Consider the following 15,101-nt stretch of genomic DNA (forward strand, 5'->3'; position numbering starts at 1 on the left):
GCATAAATATTCATGCCAAATTTCAGATCAATACAACATTTCGTTCTTGAGATAAAAATTTTTAAGTGAAAAAAACAAAATGGCAGCTATAAGGATAACCGCTGAGTTTTGGACACTTCAAATATGACATTTGTAGTCTCCTACCATACATACTTGGAACGCACGAAATGTAGCCTACCTTTACTAACACCCTGCAAAAATTTCAGCTCTTCCCTAATTCATTGCACATCAATGTCTTTAGTGACTGGGCTACACATACTTCGATGCATAATTCAGAAACGAGAACTACTGCCAAATCTCATGAATCTTTTCACGCGTTCGAACGAAATTGCGTGACATAAATTAATAAACAAGCAAATCCGGTCAAATTAAAACGTAGACCTCACTACGCTCGGTCAAAAATTAATGATGTAGATTATCAGATAAATGAATACGAACCTTCAGAGTCCTCGCGTTTACCCCAGCCAATGACAGTGCAGAGCATGCCAGGCTTCAAGTGGTAGTCGTCTGGAGGGAGGCAAACGGGCAGCAGGTGGTCGTGGAATGCCACGGGAGACTGCAACTGTTCCAATACAACAAGCATTCAATAGCATTACCCACTGAGTTCACTGTGAATTGATTAAATTCATTTATTACAATGAGATCAACGATCCTATCCAAGATTCAACATACGTAATCTTATCTAAGTTATATAGTCCGCAATATTTAAAGTATTGTTAATCAATTATTACTTGATGGCGATTTAAATGAACTTGATTATTTCATTATTAGAGTTAACTCACCAGATTAAAGCCTGTGTAATATGTAAGTTATAGAAATTACTCGTAACAGCTCAGGATACCTTCTTAACAGGACTGCACTGGAAATAATGAAAATTGAGTGGGATAGTAGTCCAGAGTAGAATGCATGAGAAATCCATACTAAAATGAGTACTTTCAGGATATAATATAACAAATTACTTGGAACAGCTTAGACTATTATAGACTAGGCTGTATTTGAAATAAAATATCTGGGCCAGCAATAAGTTTAATCCATCTCATTACCCACACACAAGCCTGGAGCCTTTCTCTAACTTGATTTATCTTCTCAATTTATTCCCAGTTGAATTCAAGCTCACTTGAATTCTCAAACACAAGATCATAGGAATATTCAAGTTAAAGCAATATTCACGAAAATCATTACATCACCAACTTATTATTCTCATCCTTCTGTAAATTTAGGATTTAATTTTAAAAGTACAAGGATAGGCTATATAAATAGGATAAGTTTTAATGTACAAGTTTTTAAATGCACTCACAGTCTACTCTTCGAACTTGAGGGTGCACTGCTGATCAACGTTATTTCCTATGTTTATTCTTTCCCAATAAATAGATTGTAAGCCTAAAAAAATCACACCATGAAGGATCCATTTCAGCACTGTTTCAACTGATGAGTAGTTGATCAACTATTGGATTAGAAAGAGAGATTTGGCAGCACTGACTTCTATCTCCACTTCTTTTTTTCTTGATAAACTTGCGGGCCGAAAATCGAACTTAGGTCCCGTTTACGGCCACAGGTTTTGTGTGGTGCGAGCCTTTAGTCAAACAGTGAAATTAATTATATATTTACCTGGAAAAGCGCAATGTCGTTGTCATGAGCGATGCCCGTGTTGTACTGTGGGTGAGGTATGACTCGCTTCACCTTCATTTTTTGCCCGAAATAGGAATGTGCATGTCTCCTAGTAATGCCCAGCTGAATGGTCCAGCCTGATGGGTTGCCTTGACTGAAACTGATGCCATGTTAAAATATCAGGTGAGACGAGCAACACACAAACATAATTCACTTATTCCTTAGTAGGCTATTTTCTATCATCTTGTTAATTGAAGAATAATATGGTAGGGCCTACTCGTACTCAACTATGGGTGTGGCCACAGCGAGAGGTATCACATATGAGTTTCCATATTATTTTAGAAAATATGATTTCATCTAGATCTCAAAGCTTTCATATAGTCTATGTAGAAACCCATGGGATCGCAGATCGCTCTCTGTATGGCCGCATCCTATAGAAAACTAGGACTTGTTTTTCTTTTTGATGCTCTCAAGACGGAAGATGGTATGTGAAAACTATTAATTTGTCGATTACCATTCCAATTATATGAAACATTATTGCTATAGATAAGATTGCTATTGCTTGTGGAAGTATTGTAATGTATTCTATCATTTATAATAACTTTGTGCATTACAGATATCACTGAAAATCATATTTCTTCATTGACTTCTCATATCACGTGTTAACCAGTTTCCACTTCCTTGTTTCAATTATACAATGTTTTTGAGTCAGGTTTGATTTCTCATACATTAAATTTCATCAGAGGAATATTCATATTACAGTTTTTCATACGTCGTATCTCATTCTCAATAGTCCTAGGTCCTAGTCTTTCTCGAGTAGTTTTTATTAATTTTAAATTGATATAGTTTCAATTTTGAAAAATAACAATATTGTTATTTCAAGAAATTAAAAACAATGTTGAATAATGGGAGAGGCAACTCATGAATAATATGCTTGTAATATCGAATCATATAAAAAACTTTTAAGAAATGTTTCAGTATATCTTGTGGAAGAATTCGATGGCCTTGTCTTGGTGAACGCACTTTTAGACTATAGATTATCAGGTTGATAGGGTTTATATTAGGTGTGAATTGCACATACTTGCCAACACAGTGTGAAGCGGTCAACACCCACTGATCAGCTATGAGGACTCCTGCACAGTAGAACACCTGTTCGGGGCCACCAAGCAATGCAGCCAGGAACGGCCAATCACCAGGAATCGATCGGAAGCCACCCACAATGCGCGCCCTCGCTTCGTTCTGCGTCCATCTTGTGCCACATGCTAAAATAAAATAAAATATGTTATTCATCATTATAAAAAAATGTTACCTACGAATAACAAGGCTTCTGCTTTTCAAGTGGCAATTTATTTTTGATAGGATTCAATAACTAGTGATATTTGGGCTATGCCTTTTGCACTCACCTATGTAATTTTAGAAAATAAATGCCCCTCAATTATCAATCAATCAATCACAATAGTCAAATCGATACTAAATTAAATACAATAAAAGTGAATCAATTTCTCACTAAATATCCTATTCAGATTCAATAATGGACTTGATAATACACTTCAATATTTGAAATCCTTTTTGAGAACAAATTAATAATTTATTATCGGAATATGTTGAAAAAAATAGTATTGTATCATATTCTTTCACAAACAGTATACTTTTCACGGGCACTTCATGAGTGAAGTTTCTGATACAGTATCAAGTATTTTATCTAATAATTACTACTTATTGTGACATGACAATAATGAATTATTGCAAGAACTAATTAATAGAATAGATAGGTAGTAGATATATCCAATACGGTACTCCATGGAAATTTATTGTCCAGCAATTGAATTTCGTTTTTGTTTTGCGGACAGTGTGTATCTGTCTCTGTTTATGAAGTTTCTGTCTCTTCAAACGACTATGATTGTATTTTCTTTCGTTGATTTATAGTTAATACTTGGATTATTGTAAGAAGCAACAACCAACTGATTGAAAGATTAGGATATTCAATAATACACCAATAGTTAGTTTTCAATTGCAATATTGTTCTTACCAAATTGAGAGCAGTGGAGATCAAGAGTGGGATAGGAGTCTCCTGTTGGACATGTCTTCAGCTCTCGCAGCACATTGATTTTGGTCTTGTGATGGTAGAGGCGAGCCATCGTGTTCTGCGTCACTTTTGGCGCATGCAGAGGCAGCGAATGTGAGTTTTTCCTCACTAGGCTACTTGAGTTCATCGTTCTGCAAAAATTAATATTACTAAAAATATGTGTGAGATGAATTCGTCTAAGAGATGCATGCGCGTGCACTCAATGGATGATTGAGATAATTCATTACTTTGTTTTTCATTTGATTTCTAAAACATATTCTGATTTTTTGGAATCTCTTCATAATTGAAATATATTGATTATTCACTATAATGAACACAATAATGTACAGGACCTTGACCAAGTCAAGGCCTGACTTGACAGTTGACTGTCAAGACCAAGACAGTTTGCCTGACCATCGTGGCAGTAGGCCAAACATTGGTTTGTTTCAACACAAAACCATGACTGTGTAGATTAAACTGTTGAGTAAAGTCAAGCTATTCAATTATTTCAATGATTGCTTCCGCATCCCTATTCACTTGAACTTGCTCTTACTAGATAATATATAGTTCTAGCTCCCTAAATGGTTCCCTTCTACAGTAATTCAAAAACTTCTCTTTTATCTTCACTTCACACCAGATGCTATGCATTTTTCACTTCGCAATATTTTTTACAATCGTTTCATGTAGACCTACAGTAATCAAGAAGTTCGTCAAGAGTTTCATAGATGATGCATGTATTTGTTGAAAGTGTCTCTATCTCTTCATGATTTTCTTGAAGGCATTCACAATATCTTTAGCCACTTTTACTGCCTTTCTTCAATTAGAGATATCTCTGGTCAGAAATTCTATATCCTAGAATATTATTTCCTAGAACCTCTGAGTCTCATAATTTTCAGTTTTAAGATTTTCATTACTGAATATTTTGAATAGGGTCAATGCAAGAAGCGAAACGCATCTAAGGTTTCCCGCTTGCAACGCTGAAAACCCATGTAGACTGAACACAAGAACATAGGCTTTAATCTGATAAATAAATTAATAATGAGCTTGGAAGAAAATACAACTTGCAACTCACTTGTAACCCAAGAGCGTACAGATGCTTTTAGATATGGATGTATGCTGCAGGGAGCTGAAAAAACATGCTGGTCTCCAACTTTGAAGCTCCGGCTGAAATAACTCCACTTTACCTTTTCCTTCATTTCCCATTTTATCACTCAAACGAACTGGAAAATTTAAGGAGAGAATTGAAATACTGATTTCAACACTCATAATTACTGATTTCAGCGCTTTTTATAAAACAGTTTTTAAGAATATTTTCTCTTAAAATTAGTAAACGATTTATTGTAATTACAGGATAATTGACAACCTATAAGTTATTGAAGATAGAATACATTATTACATAATTTATTAGAAAGCCTTTTTGATTTGGAAGGGAATAATGAAAATCTAAAGTACAGCAGAGAGGAGACACATCTAATGAAAGTACTAGCTTATATATATATATATATATATATATATATATATATATATATATATATATATATATATATTCATGAATAATGCTAGATATTAGTGACTATTCAATGAAAAACATAAAGTTTCTTTTAAATGAATGAACGAATGAAATACACTTACTACAGTTACGTTCATCTTGGCCCCACGGACAGTCGTTTACACCATCGCACATGTGCGACTGAGCAATACACTTATTTCCTCCACAATGAATCATGCCTGTAAACCGATAAAATAGTATAACAGAATCATACACATAACAGCATTTATCGGATGAAAATAAAGGGTTAAAGTACACTCACAATAAATTTCTCATTTCTCCAACGAATTTGGCTTATCGTACATGAATTTGAATCCCCCTGACGAACTGAAACCAATGTGATGTAGTACGAGGAGATCCGATCATTTTATCAAATGTTATGAGTCTTTGAAGTTTTTAATCTTGCGCCTCTCCACTATGAGATACTGAAATTAAATGCATCAGAGGGGTGATTCTGATAGAACATGATCTTATGAACTTAAATAATTATTGTGCAAGATCTCAATGTGAGTGCAATGAAGGTAGGTAGTGATGATGTTTGAAGCTAACAATTAGGTGTTTTTTGAAATACAAGGAGCATTATTATCAGGTGTACATGGAAATCTATACGAGATAGAGCGTTCTACCTCGTCTCAAGTTGTAGAACACAGAATAATTACGTCCAGAGGAATTTTTAATTATACTGTTTAATGGTGACAATCCGAAGATATTGGAGCGTTCTACCTGGTCTCAAGTTGTAGAACACAGAATAATTACGTCCAGAGGAATTTTTAATTATACTGTTTAATGGTGACAATCGGAAGATATTGCTGATTAAAAAAAAAAATCTATCAAAATTTATTTTTTCTACAAATTTCACTCTCTTTCGATAATTGCGAGAGTGATTTTTCCTGTCCGATGACTGGATTTGGCAGGAATAGCTAAGAACTGGAAAAGGAATCGAAAATACGAGGTTTTTGGGGAAATCTGTATCTAGTAAAAAATTTGACATGGGAAAATGGGTTCTGAACCTCTCTTATGTATAGATAATTTACGGGACTGCGTCTCTAATAAGTTCTGAAGGATTAAAATACGGTATTTGGACCAAATATCGTTCAGAATATATTTCGAGAACAGAGTCTTGTCGGGTTTTAAGCTCTATTGTAGGAATTTATATGATCTATGGCTGCCACTGCTGTACAATTGATGCGTTCGCTCCTAAGTCGAGGTAGGTAACAGATAAAAGCTGATATATGAGCAGGTAAGGACAAAGAATAAATATCTCGATCTGACCCCACTCGCTACATCCACTTAGACCTGTTCCAATATCCAGCTTAATTCAATTATTCCAATGATCGTATTCGATCGGTTCTTGATGATATAGAACGTATCAGACACAATAATTGACAGGCTTAAGAAATAATCGAACTCAGAAAGCGAATTAACAAAACTGAAATATATTACAATAAAATATGTAATCATACAGTGCAGATTCAGAATTTGATTTACAGGTTGATAATAATTTAGCATTAACAAAAGGAGTTAAAAATGTTCTTGTGCTTGCATGATACCATGCGTGATTCGACAGAATTTTACAATTGATAAAATTTAACAGTTTTTGAAAAAATAGAAAAAAAAAAATGAATTATAAAATATTTTTGAAAATGCTCGGGGTCGTGGTTCAGGCAGCGGAGGATAGCTAATCAACCACAAGTTCGTATAAATTAAATATTGAATAAATTCTAGGCTCTTAAATGCTAAAAGCGCTTGTCGGCGTGGCCAATAATTTAACGAAGAAAAAATTTATGTTTCTGCACTGAAATATTTTTCGAAGCGTCGATTGGGGCCCCTTTTAAAACTTATAACTCACGTGAATTTCCTTGGCGGTCGTGGTTTTCTTCTTTAGATCAAAAATCGTTTGATCGGCGGCAATCCAGGCTTCGGTTTCAGCACGTGGGGAATTTTGATTTAATATTTCCTTCACCAAATTAATTATGGGATAATTTACTTTAAACTTCTAATTTATCGATTGATGAAAACAGAAATTTACAAATAACAAATAAATTGGCCTAAAATATCGGCTCACGAATAGAACATTTAAAATCGAACAAGAAATTTTCACAAATAGGTCTTGGTAACTATAAAAAGAGATCTGCACGGAGAGGATTTCAAAAGGGAAGTGCTGTCTTTTCTCTAAGCTTCTAGGCTAGACCTTGCTTCTCAGAATCTCGATGTAATAATTTGCATAAAAATTTGCCATTGGTAGAACGCTTGTGACGTAAACATGACGTCAGTGGCAAGCAGTATAATACAATTCCTTTAATTACAATAATAATTTAATTTATGTAATTCTTAAAATTGCTTAATCTTCTAGACATAGTTCCTCTCATACAATGTACATGTGCTAGTGTAACTGATAAGGCAGGGTTGGTGTCTGATAATAGATTAACATGTGTTGCTTTCAAACGATCACCTTCTTGGTGCTATTTCCATGCACTATGATTGGCTTAGGCTTGCCAAAGAGATTTAATTACCATGTGGTTCAGTTGAATTAAATCGTTAATAAATTAATATTCTTATACAATTTTTATTAGGTTTGAGACTGTTATAATTAATTTCTGCCGTTTTATCAATAATATAATTTCATGCTATGACCTATTTAGTTACAATAAGACCTGACATATAATATAATTTCTTAAATAATAAATAATTTCAACGATAATACATACATTTTATTTTTTTATTTGAAATTCTTGGTCCTTTATTGATAGTTTTAATTTTTAGAGATGGTATTATATCTTACGTGAAGCCAGCATGACATTTGACAATACTTTGAATCAGTCAGCTGCATTCGAACTGTTTTAAAACATCTGATCGGTAGTAAACAAAGTGTAACCTCAAAATCTGTGAGCGATTCATAAACAATTTGTGCTTTATTTGCAAAATAATTATAATTTTATTGAATAATTTTCCTAGAAAATATTCGGTACAGAACGGTACTCTTATCTAATATACAGTTACTGATAAGTAGGCTTTATCGCTCGGTCGCTAACTATTCCTTTAGCAAATTCTTTCATTTTAAAAGGTAATCACAATTTTCTCTCTTCTCATGAGATCTATTTGAAAGATTCATCACACAAAAGCCCCCAGGATATTTTAAATAGGTAATTGGGAGACGAGTCGAAACAATGACTATTTGTAAAATCCGATATTGTGATGAATACACCATTTCATCTCCTTTCTTCTACGAAAACTCCACACTTAACACTAAAAACAATATATCGTGCACTTTTGGCTACGAGAAAATAAATAATTGATTGTTCCTTCCATCGGATACAATCGAAATACAATAATTAATGAGGTCTCTTTTGGATCCTTCATTAAAACAACTCCACAATTTCCATTCATGGGTGGCTTATGAGCAGACCCATAACTATAACAAATATACAAATTTCACATATTACTTCTTAAGATTCAAACAGTATTTGCAACAAATATAGATTTTCATCATTTTTTATAGTTATTACAGGTTTCGACTCTTTATTCTGGCTTTTACATAAATTGGGTGAGAGTGTGATTTTACTTCGGTGACATGACAATCGTCTACCGTTTGACTCGAGCAATTTCTTATCTGCGCTTAGTACGTTGCGTACAAACAGGGTTACACTTGAAATGGCTTTCTTGATTTTCATCAATGCTGGTTACAAATATTAAGTCTTCAAGATTATATTTATCAATTTGAATTACAATTCATGATCTTTTGATGCAACAGTAATAAATTTCACGTTTGAAGGTAAGAATTTCATTTTCTTTTTAGCTTTTTTAGCAATACATTTATATGACATAGAACATGCGCATTTCGTGCAAATTAACATAAATATATATTTTTGGTTGCGTTTTTTACTTATAATTCCACATTAAATAATAGGTTACATTAATTAACAACGATATTGCTTTGATTCCTATACATTGACTCTATGATTTCACACACATTGGTTGGTGTGACGAAGAAAATTATCGAACAGGCTTTGGTTCTGAATAGATTTTTCTGTCGATTCTGTATTTCGAGGTTAGATTTACACATTTTTTCAAATAAACTTTGTTTATTTTCTTTCCTCCTATTCACTACTAATTTCACGTTATTTCTAATTTATAATTATTTTCCGTGGATACTATAATTCTTGTTTCTATTTTTCAGTTGTGCAGATGATACCAGGCGATTGTTTCGGTGATGACTGTAGCACGAGACTGATGGCTTGATCAGGTTGGTAAATTTTTAGAGTTGTTTTGTAGTTTTATTTTCTTGACTTAGGGTTGATAATAATTTCTTCATTTGATGTGGATTTATAATATTTTCCTCATTGGCTGAGATGCGGCGAAGTTTAGGTTATGTTGATTATTAGGCTGTAGTAGAAAGATGCTAGTCTGCAAAGATATGATTCGGTGGGTAGGCTGTGATTATGACAAGTTTGATGATTGATGTAATTCACAACGTAGCTTCCAGATTAATTCAAAATTATTTCTTCCTCAAGCCCCCATCTAAATTTGATTTCGGTATTTGTTTCAAGTTTCCATTCTAATTTGCAACTATCCGTTTTATTAAACTTGGCTTAAAACGAATGTGCCGATGGTGTAAATCACTTCTTACAAATTCATTTCCTCTTGGTCGGCCGGTAACATGCAGTTTGATCTTTTTAAACCTGACATGCCGGTGGTGTCTGTGGGTTTTTTCAAATGAACTTTTTCTTTTTTGCATGCCGGTGTACAGTCTGTTTGATTTTAACCGGACATGACTGCGGTGGTTGTAGGTTCTTCTTGATATGGTTTTTCTCCTATCATGCATGCTTGTAAAAGATTTGATGTACGATTTCAGCCTAACATGACGGCGATGTAGATAAATTTTTCTTGAGACCATTTTTCTTTTCCGTGGAGCTGCTATTTCACTTGGATGTTGTTTTGATTTGTAGGTTTTTACTTTCAGTTGTGACTTCGATTTGTTGTGGGCTTCCATTTGTCTTCTATTGTTTAGCGAATTATTCTCAGGAGTGCTGGGTTTATATGTTGCAGGTGCTGTTCTCGGTGGATGGACGGTGATGTGGGCAGTCGGCGGTCCGGGCTGCTCTTCAACGTGGTCGGCAACGTCCTTGGACTCCTGGTAGTCTGCGCGCGATGGTACGGGCTGTCCCTCTACCTGACGGATGTCATCCTCAGCTTGGCGGGCGATGTCGACTGGTTCCTCTCGGCGTTCGGCGGGGTGCGGCGCGACTTCAGTCTTGACATTCTCGGTGGGTTGGTTTTCCATACATGTGTCATATTCGCTTAACTGTTTTATGTCCTCTCCTTCGATTATGTCTGCTTCCGCATGCATGGGCTCAATCTCTGGTCCAGTATTGATTTCCATTGCATGACACTTCTCCTCAATTTGCCGTGTTACCGTCCTGCTTTCCTCTACTGCTTCCTTCAACCTTGTTCCGGTTTTTCAAAATCCTGTTCATATACTTTCTTTAATTCTTCATTTGTTGTTTGGTATCTTCAATTATTTGGTCGTAGTTCTTATCTATATTGTTAGTGTTTCATTCATTTGTTTCTTTTCTTTCTTTAGTTCTTCTCTTGCTTGTTTGTCGGCTTCCCTTGCCTGTCTGATTTCTTCCCTCCACTGTCTATTGTCTTCTTTTAAGTTGTTTATTGCTTCATTTGTTTTCTCATTCATCTTGGTTATTGCTTTCAGGAGGGTGTCCATATCCATGGCGGGATCGGGTGTACATCTAACGGTCATCCGCTGGTTCTTCATCCGAGCAACGGTACGAGAAATGGGAGTTCCTGTCTCTGGGGCGTCGTCGTCCGTATGCTCTCCCGATGTTTCGTCCTCCGGCTCTTGGGCTGCCGACGGATCTTCCACTAGGATGCAGCTCTCCTCCACCTGTGTCGAAGATAAATCATCCAGTACATTGGGATGGAAATCGGCGGATGCGGTGGCAGATGCGGATGGCGGCGAACAGTCGGGTGAGATGTCCTCGGTGTCTGACAGACTTGGGTTGACCTGGTCGTTTCCTGCCATGGTTTTGTGAGAAAATAATGCGACGAACGTGTGCGGTGAATAAAAAACGTGAAAGTGTTGAGATATACAAAATAATTGGTAAGGAATCCAATAGAAATTGTTATAGCGCAGTAGTGAGTGAAATACAGAAAAAGTGGTTTAGCAATGTGTTCAGTGATAAATGAGTCAAGTTAGCAATATCGTTAACATAAAAATGACAAGAATATACAGGATACACAAATGGACACTTATGCGATACTACAGGTACGTCTCTTATAATTTATTATTACTATTATTATAAATATTTTGCTTTTATAATTTCTTGCCGCAATTCTATATATAGGCTAGTGTTCTTTGCAAAATTTTATATAAAAGCAGTGATGCTCTGCTTGAATTCCACAATATATCCGTGATTTAATTTTACTTCCCTCTTTATGTTTTAAAAAATTTAAAAATATAAATAACTTCAATCCTCTTTTCTGTAAATTTTTATAAACTGTTTCAATATAGACCTAATATTCTTCAAATAATATGACCTTTCTTATGGTATTTCTTAAACCTATGACTTATAGTATGACCAATTTTCGAATAACACAATAATAAAATTCTGAGTTCGATTTTTTCTCTAAAAATTCATCAATCGATAAATTTCTTTTCCGTTCAAAAATTGGGTATGGTACTTCTTGTTATTTTATATAACAGTGAACAGTTAATATTAAATTCGAAAAAATTCACAACCATGAATTTTTCAAAAAATTTTCCCGTTGTCAGCGCTATAGTATACTGAGCAACTAAATAATCCTCGTAGTCGATTATCCACCTCTTCAATGCCTATCACTGTTGGGCGCCAAATCATGTGGTGCGGTATTTTACTCGCCTCACATATGTAGAGAGATTTGCCAAATCATGTAGTGCTGAATCTAAATGCCCCACGTTGGGCGCCAAATCATGTGGTGCGTCTTTTAAACGGCTTCACACATGTAGGGTGAATCTTGCACTGAGTCAATGGTGTAGCGGCTATAAATTTTGCAATGGCATGTGAGGACGCTGAGTGAACACCAGACTGATTGACTCACTACAAGACTCAATACAATTGTCGGAATCGCGGGAGGCCTAAACGCTCGCTCACCCTTGATTCCTCTAATGACAAATTGTATAATGATGAAATTTTTAATAAGCAGTGTAGCGATCGCTAAACACTGAAGACGGATACCTTAAAATTATTACCTGTGAAGAATGAGCATACAAAATCATACAGGTCGAGCAAAAATCCCGATGTAGATAATTTACAGGACTGCGTCTCTAATAAGTTAAGAAGGATTAAAATACGGTATTTGGACCAAATATCGTTCAGAATATATTTCGAGAACAGAGTCTTGTCGGGTTTTAAGCTCTATTGTAGGAATTTATATGATCTATGGCTGCCACTGCTGTACAATTGATGCGTTCGCTCCTAAGTCGAGGTAGGTAACAGATAAAAGCTGATATATGAGCAGGTAAGGACAAAGAATAAATATCTCGATCTGACCCCACTCGCTACATCCACTTAGACCTGTTCCAATATCCAGCTTAATTCAATTATTCCAATGATCGTATTCGATCGGTTCTTGATGATATAGAACGTATCAGACACAATAATTGACAGGCTTAAGAAATAATCGAACTCAGAAAGCGAATTAACAAAACTGAAATATATTACAATAAAATATGTAATCATACAGTGCAGATTCAGAATTTGATTTACAGGTTGATAATAATTTAGCATTAACAAAAGGAGTTAAAAATGTTCTTGTGCTTGCATGATACCATGCGTGATTCGACAGAATTTTACAATTGATAAAATTTAACAGTTTTTGAAAAAATAGAAAAAAAAAAAATGAATTATAAAATATTTTTGAAAATGCTCGGGGTCGTGGTTCAGGCAGCGGAGGATAGCTAATCAACCACAAGTTTGTATAAATTAAATATTGAATAAATTCTAGGCTCTTAAATGCTAAAAGCGCTTGTCGGCGTGGCCAATAATTTAACGAAGAAAAAATTTATGTTTCTGCACTGAAATATTTTTCGAAGCGTCGATTGGGGCCCCTTTTAAAACTTATAACTCACGTGAATTTCCTTGGCGGTCGTGGTTTTCTTCTTTAGATCAAAAATCGTTTGATCGGCGGCAATCCAGGCTTCGGTTTCAGCACGTGGGGAATTTTGATTTAATATTTCCTTCACCAAATTAATTATGGGATAATTTACTTTAAACTTCTAATTTATCGATTGATGAAAACAGAAATTTACAAATAACAAATAAATTGGCCTAAAATATCGGCTCACGAATAGAACATTTAAAATCGAACAAGAAATTTTCACAAATAGGTCTTGGTAACTATAAAAAGAGATCTGCACGGAGAGGATTTCAAAAGGGAAGTGCTGTCTTTTCTCTAAGCTTCTAGGCTAGACCTTGCTTCTCAGAATCTCGATGTAATAATTTGCATAAAAATTTGCCATTGGTAGAACGCTTGTGACGTAAACATGACGTCAGTGGCAAGCAGTATAATACAATTCCTTTAATTACAATAATAATTTAATTTATGTAATTCTTAAAATTGCTTAATCTTCTAGACATAGTTCCTCTCATACAATGTACATGTGCTAGTGTAACTGATAAGGCAGGGTTGGTGTCTGATAATAGATTAACATGTGTTGCTTTCAAACGATCACCTTCTTGGTGCTATTTCCATGCACTATGATTGGCTTAGGCTTGCCAAAGAGATTTAATTACCATGTGGTTCAGTTGAATTATACTGTTTAATGGTGACAATCGGAAGATATTGGAGCGTTCTACCTGGTCTCAAGTTGTAGAACACAGAATAATTACGTCCAGAGGAATTTTTAATTATACTGTTTAATGGTGACAATCGGAAGATATTGCTGATTAAAAAAAAAATCTATCAAAATTTATTTTTTCTACAAATTTCACTCTCTTTCGATAATTGCGAGAGTGATTTTTCCTGTCCGATGACTGGATTTGGCAGGAATAGCTAAGAACTGGAAAAGGAATCGAAAATACGAGGTTTTTGGGGAAATCTGTATCTAGTAAAAAATTTGACATGGGAAAATGGGTTCTGAACCTCTCTTATGTATCCAAACAATATATTAAAAAATCTGAAACACTATATAATTATTGCAAGCACACTCCCTTTCATGTCTATATTTACTAGATTATAAACCAAACTACAGTACTTATCGGTTAAGCTAATTTAGCCTGATACTTGAGACTTTGCGAATGGAGTACTCACCCCCAGGACACTGGCTGCACTTGAGCTCATCAGTTTGGTCCTCACAGTCCACATAGCCATCGCACTGCCAGTCAGCCGGTATGCACCGATGCTTATCACATTTGAAACCCTTATCGCACTCTGTGAATAAGGCATTCTTATTAGTTTCACCATGATGTATATTATTTCTTATCTAGAGTACACTAGGAATTATCAAGGATTCCATTTTTAATCATTGTTGCATTATAATTACCTCATTGATTGACCCATTGTCTTGAAAAAACATTCTTCTCCTAAAAAAACTTGTTCAGAAAATATCGATATAGGGAACCAATATAAATTAATATAATTCACTGTTTTTTGATAAACACACAAGGAAAATGAGAAGGCCTAGCAAATTTAGATAGAGTACAGTATTGGACTGTACCTGCTGCTCCTTATCCATTCATTTCAACAAATTGTGAGTGAGTGAATGAGTAGGTGAAGAAAAATACTCGAGTTTGAGAAGTACGATAATGATTCTGAATGGAGTTCATGAATCTCTTCAATAATTGTCACGGTGAGATTCGCCAAACAGCTTTGATAAGCAACTTTTCA

At 35.0% G+C, this 15,101-nt stretch overlaps 1 protein-coding gene across 3 annotated transcripts in view; it reads right to left on the reverse strand.

The window, feature by feature from the left end:
- Positions 1–236: 236 nt before the first annotated feature.
- The window catches only part of LOC111052105 (atrial natriuretic peptide-converting enzyme), a 188,706-nt gene continuing 173,841 nt past the window's right edge, over positions 237–15,101 (reverse strand). For 2 of the 3 annotated variants that reach the window (XM_039434317.1, XM_039434313.1), the window contains exons 11-17: positions 14,526–14,645; positions 5,306–5,401; positions 4,746–4,893; positions 3,638–3,825; positions 2,690–2,870; positions 1,609–1,768; positions 237–562 (exon numbers count right to left, since the gene is read on the reverse strand). In XM_039434317.1, coding sequence (XP_039290251.1) covers positions 419–562; positions 1,609–1,768; positions 2,690–2,870; positions 3,638–3,825; positions 4,746–4,893; positions 5,306–5,401; positions 14,526–14,645 — 1,037 coding nt within the window. In that variant the 3' untranslated portion in view covers positions 237–418. The remainder of the gene's footprint in view (positions 563–1,608; positions 1,769–2,689; positions 2,871–3,637; positions 3,826–4,745; positions 4,894–5,305; positions 5,402–14,525; positions 14,646–15,101) is intronic. The other variant, XM_039434323.1, reaches the window with a different exon arrangement.

The sequence above is a fragment of the Nilaparvata lugens genome, chromosome 1, assembly GCF_014356525.2.
Source record: "Nilaparvata lugens isolate BPH chromosome 1, ASM1435652v1, whole genome shotgun sequence".
Lineage (NCBI taxonomy): Eukaryota > Metazoa > Arthropoda > Insecta > Hemiptera > Delphacidae > Nilaparvata > Nilaparvata lugens.